The sequence below is a fragment of the Rhinatrema bivittatum genome, chromosome 10 (genome assembly GCF_901001135.1).
Source record: "Rhinatrema bivittatum chromosome 10, aRhiBiv1.1, whole genome shotgun sequence".
NCBI classification, from domain to species: Eukaryota; Metazoa; Chordata; class Amphibia; order Gymnophiona; family Rhinatrematidae; genus Rhinatrema; species Rhinatrema bivittatum.
In genome coordinates this window covers 42,400,690-42,415,582 of record NC_042624.1, presented here as the reverse complement: position 1 = coordinate 42,415,582, position 14,893 = coordinate 42,400,690, and the positions used below count along the sequence as shown (strand labels likewise).

Sequence of the window (14,893 nt, the reverse complement as noted above, 5' to 3'; positions counted from 1 at the left end):
ACCAGTGAATGTTGATAAGAGATGCTACAGTAAAGGGCCTAAATAAGAGTCTGAGAGCAGTTTCAAGTTAGTTTTTGGAGAGCAATATGATCCTGAACTCTAATAAAAGTGAAATTGTGTTTGTGGACTTCCTTGAATTTCAATCAGAGGTGACTGACATTCTCAAACCCTCCCCTGTAGTGAGGGATTTGGGAATTATATTTGACTCTGGCTTTAGTTACACGTCTCAAGTCTCTCAGATAATTCGTATTGCTTTTTGGAAACTAAAATTGGCAAGGCAGTTTCAACCTTTCCTTAATTTGAAAGCTATTAAAATAGTGACCCATGCTTTGGTTACATCACATCTGGACTACTATAATGGCCTATGCATGGCCTCCCAGTGAGGCTCAGGCATAGGTTTCAGGAGGTCCAGAATGCAGCTGCAATGGTGGTATCTAGTTAATTGAAGCAGACATCTATTTCGATGCTTCTGAGAGATCTGCATTGGCTTCCTGTTAAGGCGCAGGCACAATTTAAAATTCTGATTTTAACATTTTGAGTTTCAAGAGAGAGGTTCCCGAATTATTTGAAAATCCAGTTAGACTTGTATCATCCGAAGAGAAAGCCGAGATCTAGTGTCCTCTCTTAAGGAGATGGGGTAAGTCCGCCTACTCGCTAGAGCTTTCTCAACAGTGGTGCCCTTGTTGTGGAATTTGTTTCTGGGGGACATTAGATTGGAACTGAACTATTGTAAGTTCTGAAAAAGGTGAAGACCTGACTTTTCAACGTGGGTGGTAAGACAATCTTTTGCGAAAGGGAGTGTATCTGGTCCTGCATGGGTAGATCAATGTTGGCAGCCTTTTAGAAGTTTTTTTGGTTTGGGCATTTCTAAACCATTGTATGACAGCTGCAATATTTTTGAGGCCCTTTTATGTTATGTTTGGCTAAGTGTAGGGTTGGGTTTTTTTTCCCATTTTTCCATTTATGTTTTGCATTTTTCATGTTATTTGCAGTGATTTGCATTTTATTTATGATAATTTTGTGCATCACTTCAAGCCGTCAGCCTTCGGCTGGGGAAGTGTTTAATGCATGTTTAAATAAATAAATATTTTAATTTAATGACACACACTTGAGTGCTCTCTTCTCAACCTTGTATTCTTTTACCTTTTACCACTTGGGCTGTGATGCAGTTTAGAATAATTTTTCTATTTTGCAAGATACATGCAGACTTTTGGCAATTAAGAGGAGTAATGAAGAGCCTTTAGATCTTAAGTATATAAAATATCAAACTATCTACGATTACCAGACAGGTAGATGCCAACATCAGTGGGACTTCATTCATTTTTAGCTGGAAACTGCTTCATGAATACCTGTAGAACTTACTCTGAGTGCTCACTTAAGCACTCCAGCTACTGGATCATGGTCACTGTCTTAAGGCACATTATCAATCTTTTAAATGGTTGAAGAATCAATATTGGTTTCTGTTTCCCTTCTTTCTGCTTTTTAGATTTCTTCAGGTATAAGACTTCTCTCACACCAGAAGAGCTAGCAACTTACTATTATTTTTTTTAACTTTAAAGAAGTTTTTATTAAGTTCATTAACAAATACATTGAAAGAGACAGTTACATGTGAAATCATAAAACAAGCTGAAACCACAAACGTTTTACAGGTTCTCAGACCAACAATAAACAGGACTTATATTGCTAAAGATGAAAGAAAATGTCCATTCTTTTTTGTATTTTTAAATGTCTGTATGTGTAAATATTCAATTGCAAAAGAAGGAGAGAAAAAAAACCATGAAGAGAAGGGAAGGGGTGATGTGTGGGATCTGTTTCATCCAGCTACCAACTTTAGATCTGCACTGGGTAGAAAAGATGGAAAAAGATTTCTATTGCTGAGGTTTTAAATGCCATAAAAGAATGCAAACATTTTTTTTTTTGTTAAAGAAAATTCAATAAGTGGAAAAATAAATCCTTTCCATTACAATGTTTAAATGTCATTCCTAAATTGTGTAAGAAGTTTTTAATAGTTGCACCTAGTCTCATGTAAATAATAGGTTTCAGTTTTTATATGATGCCCTGCCAGAGCACCTTACAGCATGCGAGATTCTTCTACCACTAAAATGTGTGTAAGCCCTTGTGCTGCTGTCCAGACCCTTATCTGACTTCCCACACGGGCATCACACTAGATCCAAAGCAGAAACTCAGCTTTTACAAACATGGGCACTAGGGGAGTGCACAGGAAAACTGCTATTAATTAAAAAGGCCAGGATTAAAACAAAGAATATATTAAAAAAAAAAAAAAAGATTTAGCAATGAGATACAAGAAAGCAGCAGCAAAATCAGGGAACAGGCAAGTTGAGTGCTGAGGACTCTGGCTATACTGCTACTTTATTTAAACGAACTGACCTTTAAATTGGAATATGTCATATGAGTCCCAATTCAAGCTCTTCAAGGATGGTAGATCGCATTAATCAAGGTTTTAGTCACTAGGAAACCCCACATTTCCCAAGCAGATTGGTAGATGCAGGCTTTACTAGAGCAGAAACTCTCAGCCCTTGTTTGCAGCTGGGCAAAACCAACCTCTCCTGTGCCTGTTGTCAGCTCTCCCTTATCTGCCTTTGAGCGTCACAACTCTCCTCTCTATCCCCCCCACCCTTCTTACAGGAGCCTGGAGTCCAGTGATGCAGAGAGCAGAGATTTCCAGCAGGGAGCCTATGCACTAAGCACGTTTCCCATAGACACAAAATGCTTTGCTACATCTGGCCTGGTGAGGGCAAACGGATTGGGTCTAGGATGTAGTATTGATCTGTTTAGATCTTTTTTTTTTTTTTTTTTTTTTTACTACAAACTATGGTTCAATTGGGAGCGAAGAGTATTTGATTATCAAAGGGAATATCCATTCACATCGATTGCTAACAATGCACATTATAAATTTTACTTAAAGATGTGTGTTATACTGCATTTGTACAAATATCCCTGCTAGACAGTACCTGCATGAGCATAAAAAGGAGTACCTGTCAATACCAACATAAACCACTTACAGTGTAACACAAGTACAAACATATAAGCAAAAGGACTCAATAAAGAGGAAGATCATTATCTACGTCTGGAAGGTTGCAATACCTCTTACTGGACCAACAAACAGATATTGTAGACCAAGAGCCTCCAAGAACACATGAGTCTGCAAGACGGATGAAAGGATTTATAACAAGAGAATGCTATGGGGTAGGAATTTGGGCAGAAGCCATCAGGTGGCAGCAAGTGGAAATCAGATGAACCTCAGTATTGATTCAGATTCTATTGGGACAGCAGGGTGGCACTGGTGAGGAGCAGTCCAGAAGGGCCATGGGGAACTATGAACTTGCATATTCAGGTAACAGCCACACTGCTGTTGGCAGCTGATTGGATTCTTTATTCCAGGACCCTCTGGTTGGAAATAGGAGGGAAGGGATGTTGGCTGTAAGCTAAATAGGGTGCTTGCATGCTCAGCTATCCAAGAGAGTGGGGTACAATGCAGAAAGATGACATAAAACGTATTGCATCAGGAGAAATATGCTACAGGCAGTCATGCTCTATGGTTGGCAGTGTGGACAGGACTGGATGGACCTATCTGCTATGTTACTATATCTGCTAGAACTTTTAACTATCCTACAAAATTCTCAAAATCATAATGAAGCTGTGGACAGTGGACACTACCTTTCCATGTGGTGCTGGATTACCTGAACCTTTTCTTGGTATTACTGCATGGATTTATTTCCTTTTGAGTCTATACACACTGTGCATTTCTTCACAAGGAACAAGTACCACCTTCTCTCCCACCCCCCAGCCAGAGTGTGAGAGGGTGAGTGTTCATTTCATTGACTTCTCGTGCAGGTCTCCGTTTTCAGAACAAAAGCAGAGGAAACGCCTACAAGGTTTTACAATAGGGCTTCAGTCATCTTTCTCAGGAAAACCATAGAATCAGCAGGTTTTCAAAAACCTGAAACAGAGACCAAACAACCAAACTTTACATGAAATGCACAACTTACTTTGCTTAGACTAATTTCAGACCCCAGATCTGCTGTTTCAGGCACTAAGAGCCAGCGTGCAGTCATTCACATCCTCAGTCAGACAATGCCCTTTCAAGGGAGAGATCAAAGCAGGGTTATTTCAGGCGGCCTCTCCCAGCTGTTTTCAAATGTTCCTTTGCCCCATAGGAAGAGTAACAGCAACAAAGACAATTTTTTTTTTTTAATCAAAATTTCTATTTTCAGGGGCCCTTCCCTTGGCAGTACCAAGGAAGAACCCCAGAGACTCCTTTTTAGAATTTCTGCCCCTCCCCCAGTGTATCGGACAGCGTGTGTTTGGATAACAGCGGGCTGCTGCCACCCAGGGCTAGAGGGGCATCCTCTGAAATTTTATTATTAAACACTTCTCCAGGACTCATATACATCTCTCTTTAAAATCAAATTAGCATACATCAGGTATTTATTTTCTAAAATGTATATACTACCTATACACAGCCTTAGGTGACTCACCTACAAAACATTCATAATAAAGCAGGAATTACAGCTTTATTATTATTATTATTCATGCAGAGCTGGGTTTGAGTCCCAACCTTAGCTGCTGCTTCTTGGGTCAGCCAAGGCAGTATTCACAACGTCTAGAGGCAGGCCTAGCATTGCTTAACAGTGACACCCACTGGCCACTTATTAAAGGTGCACCTGGTCTGTGACTCTGGCCAGAGGGCTGTCATTGTGTGCTACGAGCCACTTCAATGTGGATTACAGTTACTGGGGTTATTTCCCTGTCCCCAGAGGACTTATACTTTAACAGGGTCATTTATCATTTTGCGCTAGGGTCCTAACACGCACACTAACGCTGTAACGCGTGCGATAAATACTGCATCGCAAAATGTGCCTGCAAATTTACAATTTGTATTTGAGTGGGAGGAGTTTGGGTGGAGTAAATGGAAACGAGGGTTGGTGATTGTGGCGTACGATAGAGTGACGCTCAGCCCCGCAGGTTGTAATGCCGGAAATAACTGCGCCTTTTTTCTGTGCGTTGTGCCTGCCGTTAGCCATCACTACTGGCCGGAAAGGTTTTTATCGCAAATGCCGATTAGAGAGCGCCTCTGTGGAAGCCCACTTATAAGTGGACTATTTTATACCACTGTAAGAGGGGGCATTATGAACTCGGGGTGAGGTAGGTTTTACAGGTCAGTTTTACCTGCACAGTCAGAGATATGAACAGCACAGCTGACATCAGTGAAGATCTGATGTCGTTTGGACTGATTTGTACCTTGACTGCAGCAAGGCAGCGTGCACAAGTGAGAGCAGTGGGATCTGAACCCTGGCTTCCCTGGCTCTCAGCCCACTGCTCTAAACACTAGGCTACTCTTCCACTCAAGTTAGATCAGAAAAGAAAATCACTTTGTACACAAAATCCCAGGCACAAAAACAAGGGACCAGGTCTCTCGGCTGAAGACATTTATTTCCTGCGGTGCAGGCACATGGTATGAAGAATGATAGCAGATTTTCTACAGCCAGCAGATGTTTCATAAACACAGGAATAGGACAACCTCCTCCTCTTAAACTACAGCATGCATGACTGAGACAGGTCCTATGTAGATAGGTTCTTTTATTTGCTCTAGACAATGGTTTTTATGAAAGGTTATTAATAAGACTGCAAGCGCATAACACATGAATATACACACATTTTTAGGGAGTAAGATTACTGTGGCATTTGCTCGTCACCCAGCTGTGTTGCAGGTAGTGCCAGGTAGGTATCTCTGGGGCACACAGCTCCTATCAATCAGTGCATGTGTGTTGGGTTATTATGCTCACTTTTCACAAAGCCAGTGATTATGCAAAGGGTTACCCCATCTGCTGCTACAGCAACGCTCAGCAATCAGTGGCGAAGCTTAAATACGTGCAGTTATTGATAGAATTCATTTACAATTGACACATCCGGCATATCTGTACTGTACAGGATCTCTCTCATTTCAAAAGGTAAAAGTTTACTATTAAATAAATTAAAAAAGCAATGTTAACCTGCTAAGGGAAAAATAATATTCATATGTGAACCGAGTAGTGCAAGGCCAAAACTGAAAAAGCGAAGGGTTAGGTCCCTCCACCCCAAGGCTTTCACTGATCAAACCAATATGTTCATAATTGATGAACAAATCCAGACAATCACACAGCTCTTGCAAATTATTGCTTTTACACAAAAGGTTTTCCAGATAATTCTAGCTGAGAAAAACCAAATGGATACTGCCTCTCATAAGCCATTCAAAAAGCCTTTGTTGACCTTAATGCTGCATTAAATACAGTGTCATTAAAGTGCAGATAGTGTGCCCTGTGAGCCTCACCTCTCCCCCTTCTGCCTGGAAAACTCAAAGGCAAAAAGGGTGCTGAGCTGTAGGACTTATAAGGTCAGTCTGATGGGACAGCACCATAGAGTGAACTTCTGGGGTTAAGACAAGCAGCCTGTAGCATGTGGGGCAGATTCGCATCAATACTTTGTGAACAAACCTGCTGGTGGGACCAGGGCATGGTTTAAATTCAAGCTTTAAAAAAAACAAAAAAACAAAAACTAAACCAAGCCCCATTCCTCTGGGCCTATTTGTCCCGCTTTAAATTCGGCAGAGCCTTATCCGCCCCTAAACAATGCCAATCTCATCAAATAACTAAAACCGAAATGATGCAGAGACTGTGCAAACAGAACATTAAGAAAGAAGAAACGATTTTAACTTCATTCTTTTCATAAGCCCGGAAGACAGCAAACTCTATGCAACAGTTATTCAAAGTCAGCTTTCATAGGTCATGAAGGACCTCCAGGATAACCGAAATAGACCAGGCTTGGGTCTCACAGCTGAAAGGACAGTACTGGCCATTCTCATTGGTCAGCTCGGGAAGCCCTTTCCAGGAAGATCTATAAAAACAGCAAGAAAAGATAATGCTGCATTAATTATAACACAAGAAGATTCAACTCTCTGTAAAGCAAGTCAGATGGCTGGATGAAAGACTAGGTTGCATTTTAAAATCTGCATCATGGTCCATAATTGATCCCTTCTGATTTCACCCTGTGGGCAAATTCACTTCTCAGACTGTACCAGCACACACGATCATTGCATTCCTCACAAAGACACCTACTGAACCATTGCATCCTTAAAGCAAGCACGTCTTTCCGAGACCATGGGAATGTTCCTTCTCAGTAGCATCTCCTACACTTTGGAACTCTCTCTCTGAATGTTTGCAGTGCATGGAGTGCCCGAGGTCATTTAAAACAGTATTAAAATGGCACTTTAAGCTGGCTTATAACCTGTAATCTAATTTTTGTTTTTGCTGTAGCAGTCTGCCATATTCAAGGAAAATGCTTTGAATTACTTTTAACTCTTGAATGTGTAATAAGTTTTAATTTGTTTTGTTATTCCCTTGCATTATGAATATGTAATATGTACATTGCCTAGTGGCCTAGGCTTTAGGTGATTAATACATTTTAATAAATTAAAAAGATAGAATCACTTTTAAGCTTCCTTTTCCCCATGGTCAATAAATGTATTAATGGACTTGCATGAGATCTTCTTAGGCTTTCACCCTCCCCTCTCACACGCTTTCTTTTAATACTCAGTCGCTATTTTCATGTTGGACTTGTGTATGCGAGATTTCTCTCATAGATCATTATAAAGCAGGGTGGGAATAAAAGAGGCAGCAGGAGCCACAGTGCGTCTTGGCTTTTTACAAAGCAATCGCCCAGAACCGCACCGCTGCACACAGTACTAACACACTAGAGGAAGTTTGCATAGCCCAATGGTTATTTTAATTTCAATTCACCTGAGATTCAAATCATGAACTTTAATATACTGAGTATAGACGTTTGTGATATAGCTCTACTTTATGAGGTAATAAAATGCTTTTGTGCGGAGACAGAGGAAGTATTTGGAAGCAGCAGCTCTGTCTCATAGCCTCATTACAGGTTACTATGAAGTTCTTTGGTATTTAACTGCACCTTCCTCAAGCAAAATGTCTGTTTGCTCTTAGGACACCGAGATCCTGACTGCATTCTGCACAAATTCAGCCTGCAGAGAAATACAAAGCGCCCCATCATGGCAGCCCAGATATTCCTGCTAGTGATAAACCAGCTGCCAGCCCCCGAGTGTGGCCGCTTGTAAGATACTCCTTACCCTAGGCTGGTTTTGTCATTTTCCTCTTCTGTACAGAAGGGCAGATGAGCACATATGATCTCATATATAGTTCACACCCAGTTCTACTCCCTTCCCACGTCTAACCACAAAGCTGGTAATGAGCTGCTGCTGCCTCCAAGGTCACCGCAACCTTTCCGGATGGGCCCTTTTACCATCAACCTGCTGCACCGACCCAGCCAGTTTCTGGTGAGCCATAGTCTGCTGGTACCAACCTGGCTATCTGCATGGACTGCGGTGTCATTAGGACATGCTTCAGCTATCCCCTCATCTATTGCACAACTAAGAATTTCTCTGTTTATCCCACGGCTTCTTGGATTCTTTACCTGCCGCTCCAGGAGGGCTGTGCATGCATCCATCACCCCTTCTGTAGAAAAATATTTCCTGGCATTGCTCCAGAGTCTATTCCCCTGGAGCCTCATACCATTCATAGCTGAAGCCAGGGACCCACCCAGTGCAGACATTTTTCATTGCATACTACTGGATTTTGAGACAAATGATTAAAGAATAGCGATTTTTAGCACCTGAAAAAATACCACTATTATCGCTTCTGTACATAGGACTATCAGTTTCTGATGTCCATAGCTGGTTAGTTATGAATAATTTTGCTCTAATGTCCATTTTCCTTAGGGATGACATGAGGGTAATTTTAAAAAGCATTTACAGGCTCTATATTGGGTTTTACACGTGTAAATGCACTTCATGCATGTAAGTGGGCTTTTGAAAATTGCTACAATATATGCCATTGAATTGTCCATAGGATTTACCTGTGTAAATGCACTTTACGTGTGTAAATGGCTTTTGAAAATTGCTATAATAGTATGTTACATTTACAAGTGTAACTCCTTTTAAAATTACCCTTAATATGTATTTGGCTTGATTAATGCATCTGCTGTATTTAATGATTTATTGGGTACTTAGGGTGTTTAATGCATTTGAAATGGTATCACTTGGTGTATGAAGTATCGACGGTGCTTTTACATATAATATTTTTTATGGGAGCATCTTTATTCATACTGAACATTACCTAGAGCCTTAAGATGGGTGATTAACAAGCATAAACCAATCAAGCAATGGGCGCACCGAGGACCTACCTTTCCAGATGAACATAATGACGAGATAGAACATTTTTAACCAGAAACACCGTCTTCAGTGATGTCTCTGCATCTATTAACCTGGAGAAATACAGCTTCGCACGCAAGAAATATCCAATGGGCCACAGCCATTCCTTTATAAAAAAATAAAAAATTAGCAAATATTTAAGACAGACTTATTTGTGAATAGCAACCATGAATATATAAGAAAGAAACAAGTGTCTTACAGGGCCCTGATGATAATTAAAACCTTTGGCAAGATTATAGTTGTCATTGTCCAAGGCATTGTCATATACCCCACAGTACATCATGTCACTGTAAAAAAAAAAAAAAAAAAGGCAAGATATTGAACAACATTTAGAAAGTACTGAAAAATAAATGAAGCTGAAAGTCTATTATGACATTTTAATTAAAACGTGGATGTGTGATAATGGCAGCAGCAGTTTTCTGCTACAGGTGAATATGTAGGACTAAGCAACCTCATCACCAGCTCTCTTAAATGCAAGTGGGTGGGGAAGCCAACAGGACACATTTTTCTGCATACTCAGGGGTGATGAAAAGCAAAACTCACAGCATCAGTACGATAGAGACAATGTGACCTAAAGGTCGGATAACTTGCACAAACTAATTTCATTGCAACATTACAACAATTCTACATTGCACAAAATTCTAGGAGGTATTTCTTGTTAGCAACTGCAGTAATAAAAATAAAAAGTTTGCAAGTACCTTGGAACAAGTATGGGAATGGAAAACAGAGTTACACCGATTTTGAAAAAATGTTTTAATTAGAATACTTGAAAACTGCTGTACACAGGGAACATGTCTGAAAGGGCAGACAGAGAGCAGGTTGCTTTGCAAGCTAGTACTTAAAGTATTCCTACAGAAGATCCAGCAGCGCTGGTGCAGCACATGCATCCGGATCGGGCCTCTAACGCTGGTATGACTCAGATGTGCACAGTACACAGTGCAGGCTCCTAAAGACACAGCTAGTAAGGCTGCTAAAGGTCTTTCCTCATGCCTCCCCCAAAAGAAGGGTTTGTATGAATTTCTTTGCTTTGATTTTCTTCCCCCTCAGATCTGGTAAGAGGCAGAGGATAATTATATGCCTTGCTCCAGTCTTATAAAGCTGTGTGACTAGGAGTCACTGCTGCTTTCAGAAGCCGCCTACGGTAATTCTTAATATTAAAAAAAAATAAATAAATGATCAATCATGCACCAAAGAAGTACCAGCTTCCTGAACCCATCCAGTGCAACTCATCCTTAATGCAATTCAGGGCCTAATTAACTAAACAGAATGGGACAGAAGCCTTTATAACTCAGGCCTTTAGCTACATAAATGAAAAGTGAGTTGGTGGTGTAATATACGTACTCTGGGTCCAAAGTTTTCATTCCAAGGGGACCAAGTAGTTTCTTCTCTGCTATCTCTAGAGCTTTCCAGGCTCTCTGAGGCGTGAACAGCTCAGGGGCCTGAAACAACAACATTAGATACAGTGCTGAAAGCAAATTCCAGACTCTGTTTAGATGACTTTGTGCATGGGAAGGAGCATCTCGGAGGACTGTGAAAGCAAGGCATGTGGGGTGAAAGGGCCCACTCTCCCCATGGCTTGCTGCTCAATGCGCTTCCTTCCGCCACACCAAGCTGAGGCATTCTTGGGGGGAAGGGGGCAGGGAATGGCAATGCCTGTAGTTTTTGCATTTTGAAAACGATGTGCTTTGATTGGAAGGGAGGATGTATGCACTGAAAATAGGCAGATGTAAATCTCTAAGTACTTTCTCCCCGGGTTAGTTTTCAAAGGGAAAGTATCCACAGACATTCAAAAAAATGTCCCTTTAGGGCAGCGGTTCTCAACCTGTGGGTCGCGACCCCGGCGGGGGTCGAACGACCAAAACACAGGGGTCGCCTAAAGCCATCGGAAAATACATATTTCTGATGGCTTTAGCCGCTGAGAAGTCGCGCTACCGTCTGCAGCAGCGCTATTCAGCTGGAACGCACGCCGTTATGGATGCGCATTCCAAACTGAACGCCTGCGCACATGCGCAGACGTGATTGCATCATCCGTCCGGGGCCTAAGGGGCGGGGGAAGCGGGGGGGAACGCTCCACAGTCCATAGCAGCGCATTACATGTGTCCGGCGCTTGCTGACGTCATCAGTGGGCTGACGCAGCAAGCGCCGGAGGACAGAAGCCTAGGAGGCGGAGAGGCAACAGGCGGAGAGCCAAGAGAGCCTGCGAGACAGCCTGCTGGTGTAAAAAAGGTTAATAATGTAAAAACAGTACACACACCAAACACACAATACTGTGTAAGTGTAAGGTGCTTTGTGTGTAATCATTTCTGAATTGGTAAGCAAGAAGCAACCACAACCATCTCACTGAATTTGGCAGCATACTGTTGCAAAATATTGCACTGTTGTTTACTGTTATATTACTGTTGTTATATTTAAACCCATGCTATGCCATGGTGAAATGTTATTTATTTGGAATTGTTGTTATATTTAAACCCATGCTATGCCATGGTGAAATGTTATTTATTGGAATTAGTAATAAATATTTCTCAACATATAATTAAATATTGTTTTTGTGATTAATCACTATGTTTAAATTATGTTTGATTTGTAGCAATGAGAATACATAATGCATATCAGGTATTTACATTCCGAATCATAACTGTAGCAAAATTACAGTTTTGAAGTAGCCACCAAAATTATTTTTTGGTTTGGGGTCACCGCAACATGAGGAACTGTATTGCGGGGTCACGGCATTAGAAAGGTTGAGAACCACTGCTTTAGGGCCTAATTTTCAAAGCAATTACATGCATAAGACAGGGATTGGTGTGTGCAAGTGGCCACTTTGAAAATCAGCCAGGGGGGCCAGTGCATGGAAAAGGACACCCGTGACCAGATTTCACAAGTAGATTTAGGCGCACTGGGAGCTCCGGAGGGTGGGGATATGTAACTTGTGCACACACTTTCATATTTTCACAAGTGTACGTGTGTGTAAGTTGCCATGCTAAGTCACGCTCTGCTCAGAGCGGGTGCAACGTTGAGCATGCACTATCCCACGTGTACCCAGCCAGTAAGGGAACAATTTTCAAAGCCAATTTACGTGCATAAGTTTGCCCTGAAAATCCTCAGTAACGTCTGCATGTGCTTTGCACGCACAGACCTCACCACTATGATGTGGGAAATTCTAACACTAACCCTCCTGGAGGTATGGCTAAAGGTGGACACGTAGGTTCTAGCCAGCATTTCCAAAGCAAATCCTGTGCATGAATTTGCTTGGGTAATTGGACTGGTACGTGTATTGATTAACCCTCTGGAGCGTGTAATTTTCGCTGGCTTCTTTTCATGTATACTTTTTTTTTCTTGTAACTTTTTATTTAACCTACCGAACAGCACAGAACAATCCATGTGTGACAGTACATGTATAACTCGTAATATAAAGTAATGCCGCGTAAATAACATAACAGATATTCCTTCCTAAGCCTAAGCATGATCGTAAAATATCCAATAATTTCCCACACTTTACCATATAATGTGACATTGTCCCTCAGTTGAAAAGTCAGTTTCTCGATAGAATGCACCTAGCTTCTCAGCGCTCCAGCGTCGGTGCCGATTTCCATTTAGTAGCTATGGAGAATCTTGCAGCAAGTATCAACTGCAATGCTAATCTTTTTTTATATTTATCTATCAACTGCTCCTCCCACCAGTCCGGTAAACATATAGTCGGTGTAAACGTTCACACACATTCCAATATTTGATTGACCAATCTGTTCACTCTCAGCCAAAAGACTCTCACAAATGGACAGCCCCACCACATATGTAGATAAGTGACAGACTGTCCACAACTCCTCCAGCAAAGCGGGGAGACAGTGGGTGAGATTTTGCGAAAAAAAAAAAGAGGGGGTTATCTGTAGCTACGCAACAGAAGTTTAATCATCAAGCAAGGTTTTGTGTGCATTCCTCCATATTCTCTGCCATCCTTTTGTGTCTATATAAATCCCTAAATATCTATTCCAGCACTCTTCCACCAGAAGCGAGGGCTCCATTGACAAATAATAGCCTTATAGAGTACAGAGTTAGCCCTTCCTGGAGCCTCGCCATGCAAAAAAGCTCTCTCAAATGGAGTAGGCTCTGACCTGCCCCAACCTTCTCCTTGGCATTTATCCAGTACTCAGGCAGATCAAAATCAGATTTTAAGTCAACAAATGACTTGACCACTCCATCCTCGTACATTTGACTCAAACATCATAGCCCCTCTTCCCACCTTGTCTTGGCCTCTTCACTGAATGAGTGCACTGTTGGGGCCGAATTGTTCCAAAGAGGGGATATCACAGCTTGGTGTCGCCCCCCCCCCCCCGCAATTATACCCAGACCCCTACATGGAAACTTACACACACACATTGTATTTGCAATGAGGGGATACCACGGCTTGCTTGCTTGAGCTCTACAGACAAGAGAGATTGCAAGAGGAGTGAGCTTAGATCTTCTGTTCCTCCCGCCAACTCTATCTCTAATGAGTACCAAGGGATTATTCTGTCCTCAGATAGCCAGGTGAATACTCCTGCAAGACAGGCAGCCCACAGGCTGCCTGCTTAAAGGGGACAAAGCACTGCAGAAGATCCCTAGGAGTGCAAGTTCCTATGGGAATCACGTCTGACTTTAAAAATTGACTTTGTGTCCAGCCACAGTACTAAACGAGTTTACTGTTGACATCAATTGGTCTCCCCCTGCTTTGAGGTTATTAAAGGTATATCAAGACATCATCAGCATATAAACAAAAGTAGGCTGGATTTTAGTAGATACGCGCGGAGCCGCGCGTATCTGCTAAAAACCTGGATCGGCGCGCGCAAGGCTATCGATTTTGTATAGCCGGCGCGCGCCGAGCCGCGCAGCCTACCCCCGTTCCCTCAGAGGCCGCTCCGAAATCGGAGTGGCCTCGGAGGGAACTTCCTTTTGCCCTCCCCTCACCTTCCCCTCCCTTCCCCTACCTAACCCACCCACCCGGCCCTGTCTAAGCCCCCACCTTACCTTTCGCGCGACAGCGGGCCTCTTGCGCGCCGGGCCGCTACCTGGGGGCGGGTACGGAGGGCGCGGCCACACCCCCGGACCGCCCCGGGCCGTAGCCACGCCCCTGTACCCGCCCCCAAAACGCTGCCGACACGCCCCGAAAACGCCGCGACGACCGGGACCGCCCCCGACACGCCCCCGACACGCCCCCCTTGGAGAACCCCGGGACTTACGTGAGTCCCGGGGCTCTGCGCGCGCCGGTAGGCCTATGTAAAATAGGCTCACCGGTGCGCAGGGCCCTGCTCGCCTAAATCCGCCCGGATTTGGGCGGATTTAGGCGAGCAGGGCTCTTAAAATCCGCCCCCTAGTGTATAAGAGACCACCTTCTGGTTCCTGGTTCCATCAGCTTTAGGGATCTCAGTAACAAAAGCTATGTTTGGGGAATATGGAAAATTCCAATTTTGTATTAGGTCTTCAAACATCGCGCCTCCAAAGGCAAAAGCACTTTATCAGATAATTTAAAAAACTCCACTGAATACGCCACCTGGTGCTGGAGCTTTGAGTAGCTTTGCCTGCCATATTCATGTTAGAACTTCCAGCGCTTGGATTGTGTTGCAGATAATTTTGGTA

General features: G+C 42.7%; 2 protein-coding genes across 2 annotated transcripts in view; both read right to left on the bottom strand.

The window, feature by feature from the left end:
- LOC115099712 (putative defense protein Hdd11) overlaps nt 1-2,816 on the bottom strand; it is a 108,324-nt gene extending 105,508 nt beyond the window's left edge. The window contains exon 1 of the mRNA XM_029617461.1: nt 2,389-2,816. Within this exon, the coding sequence (XP_029473321.1) occupies nt 2,389-2,409 (21 nt within the window). The 5' untranslated portion in view covers nt 2,410-2,816. The remainder of the gene's footprint in view (nt 1-2,388) is intronic.
- Nucleotides 2,817-5,435: 2,619 nt separating this feature from the next.
- AGL (amylo-alpha-1, 6-glucosidase, 4-alpha-glucanotransferase) overlaps nt 5,436-14,893 on the bottom strand; it is a 112,996-nt gene continuing 103,538 nt past the window's right edge. Inside the window, exons 31-34 of the mRNA XM_029617465.1 lie at nt 10,628-10,725; nt 9,486-9,573; nt 9,259-9,392; nt 5,436-6,894 (exon numbers count right to left, since the gene is read on the bottom strand). Coding sequence (XP_029473325.1) covers nt 6,777-6,894; nt 9,259-9,392; nt 9,486-9,573; nt 10,628-10,725 — 438 coding nt within the window. The 3' untranslated portion in view covers nt 5,436-6,776. The remainder of the gene's footprint in view (nt 6,895-9,258; nt 9,393-9,485; nt 9,574-10,627; nt 10,726-14,893) is intronic.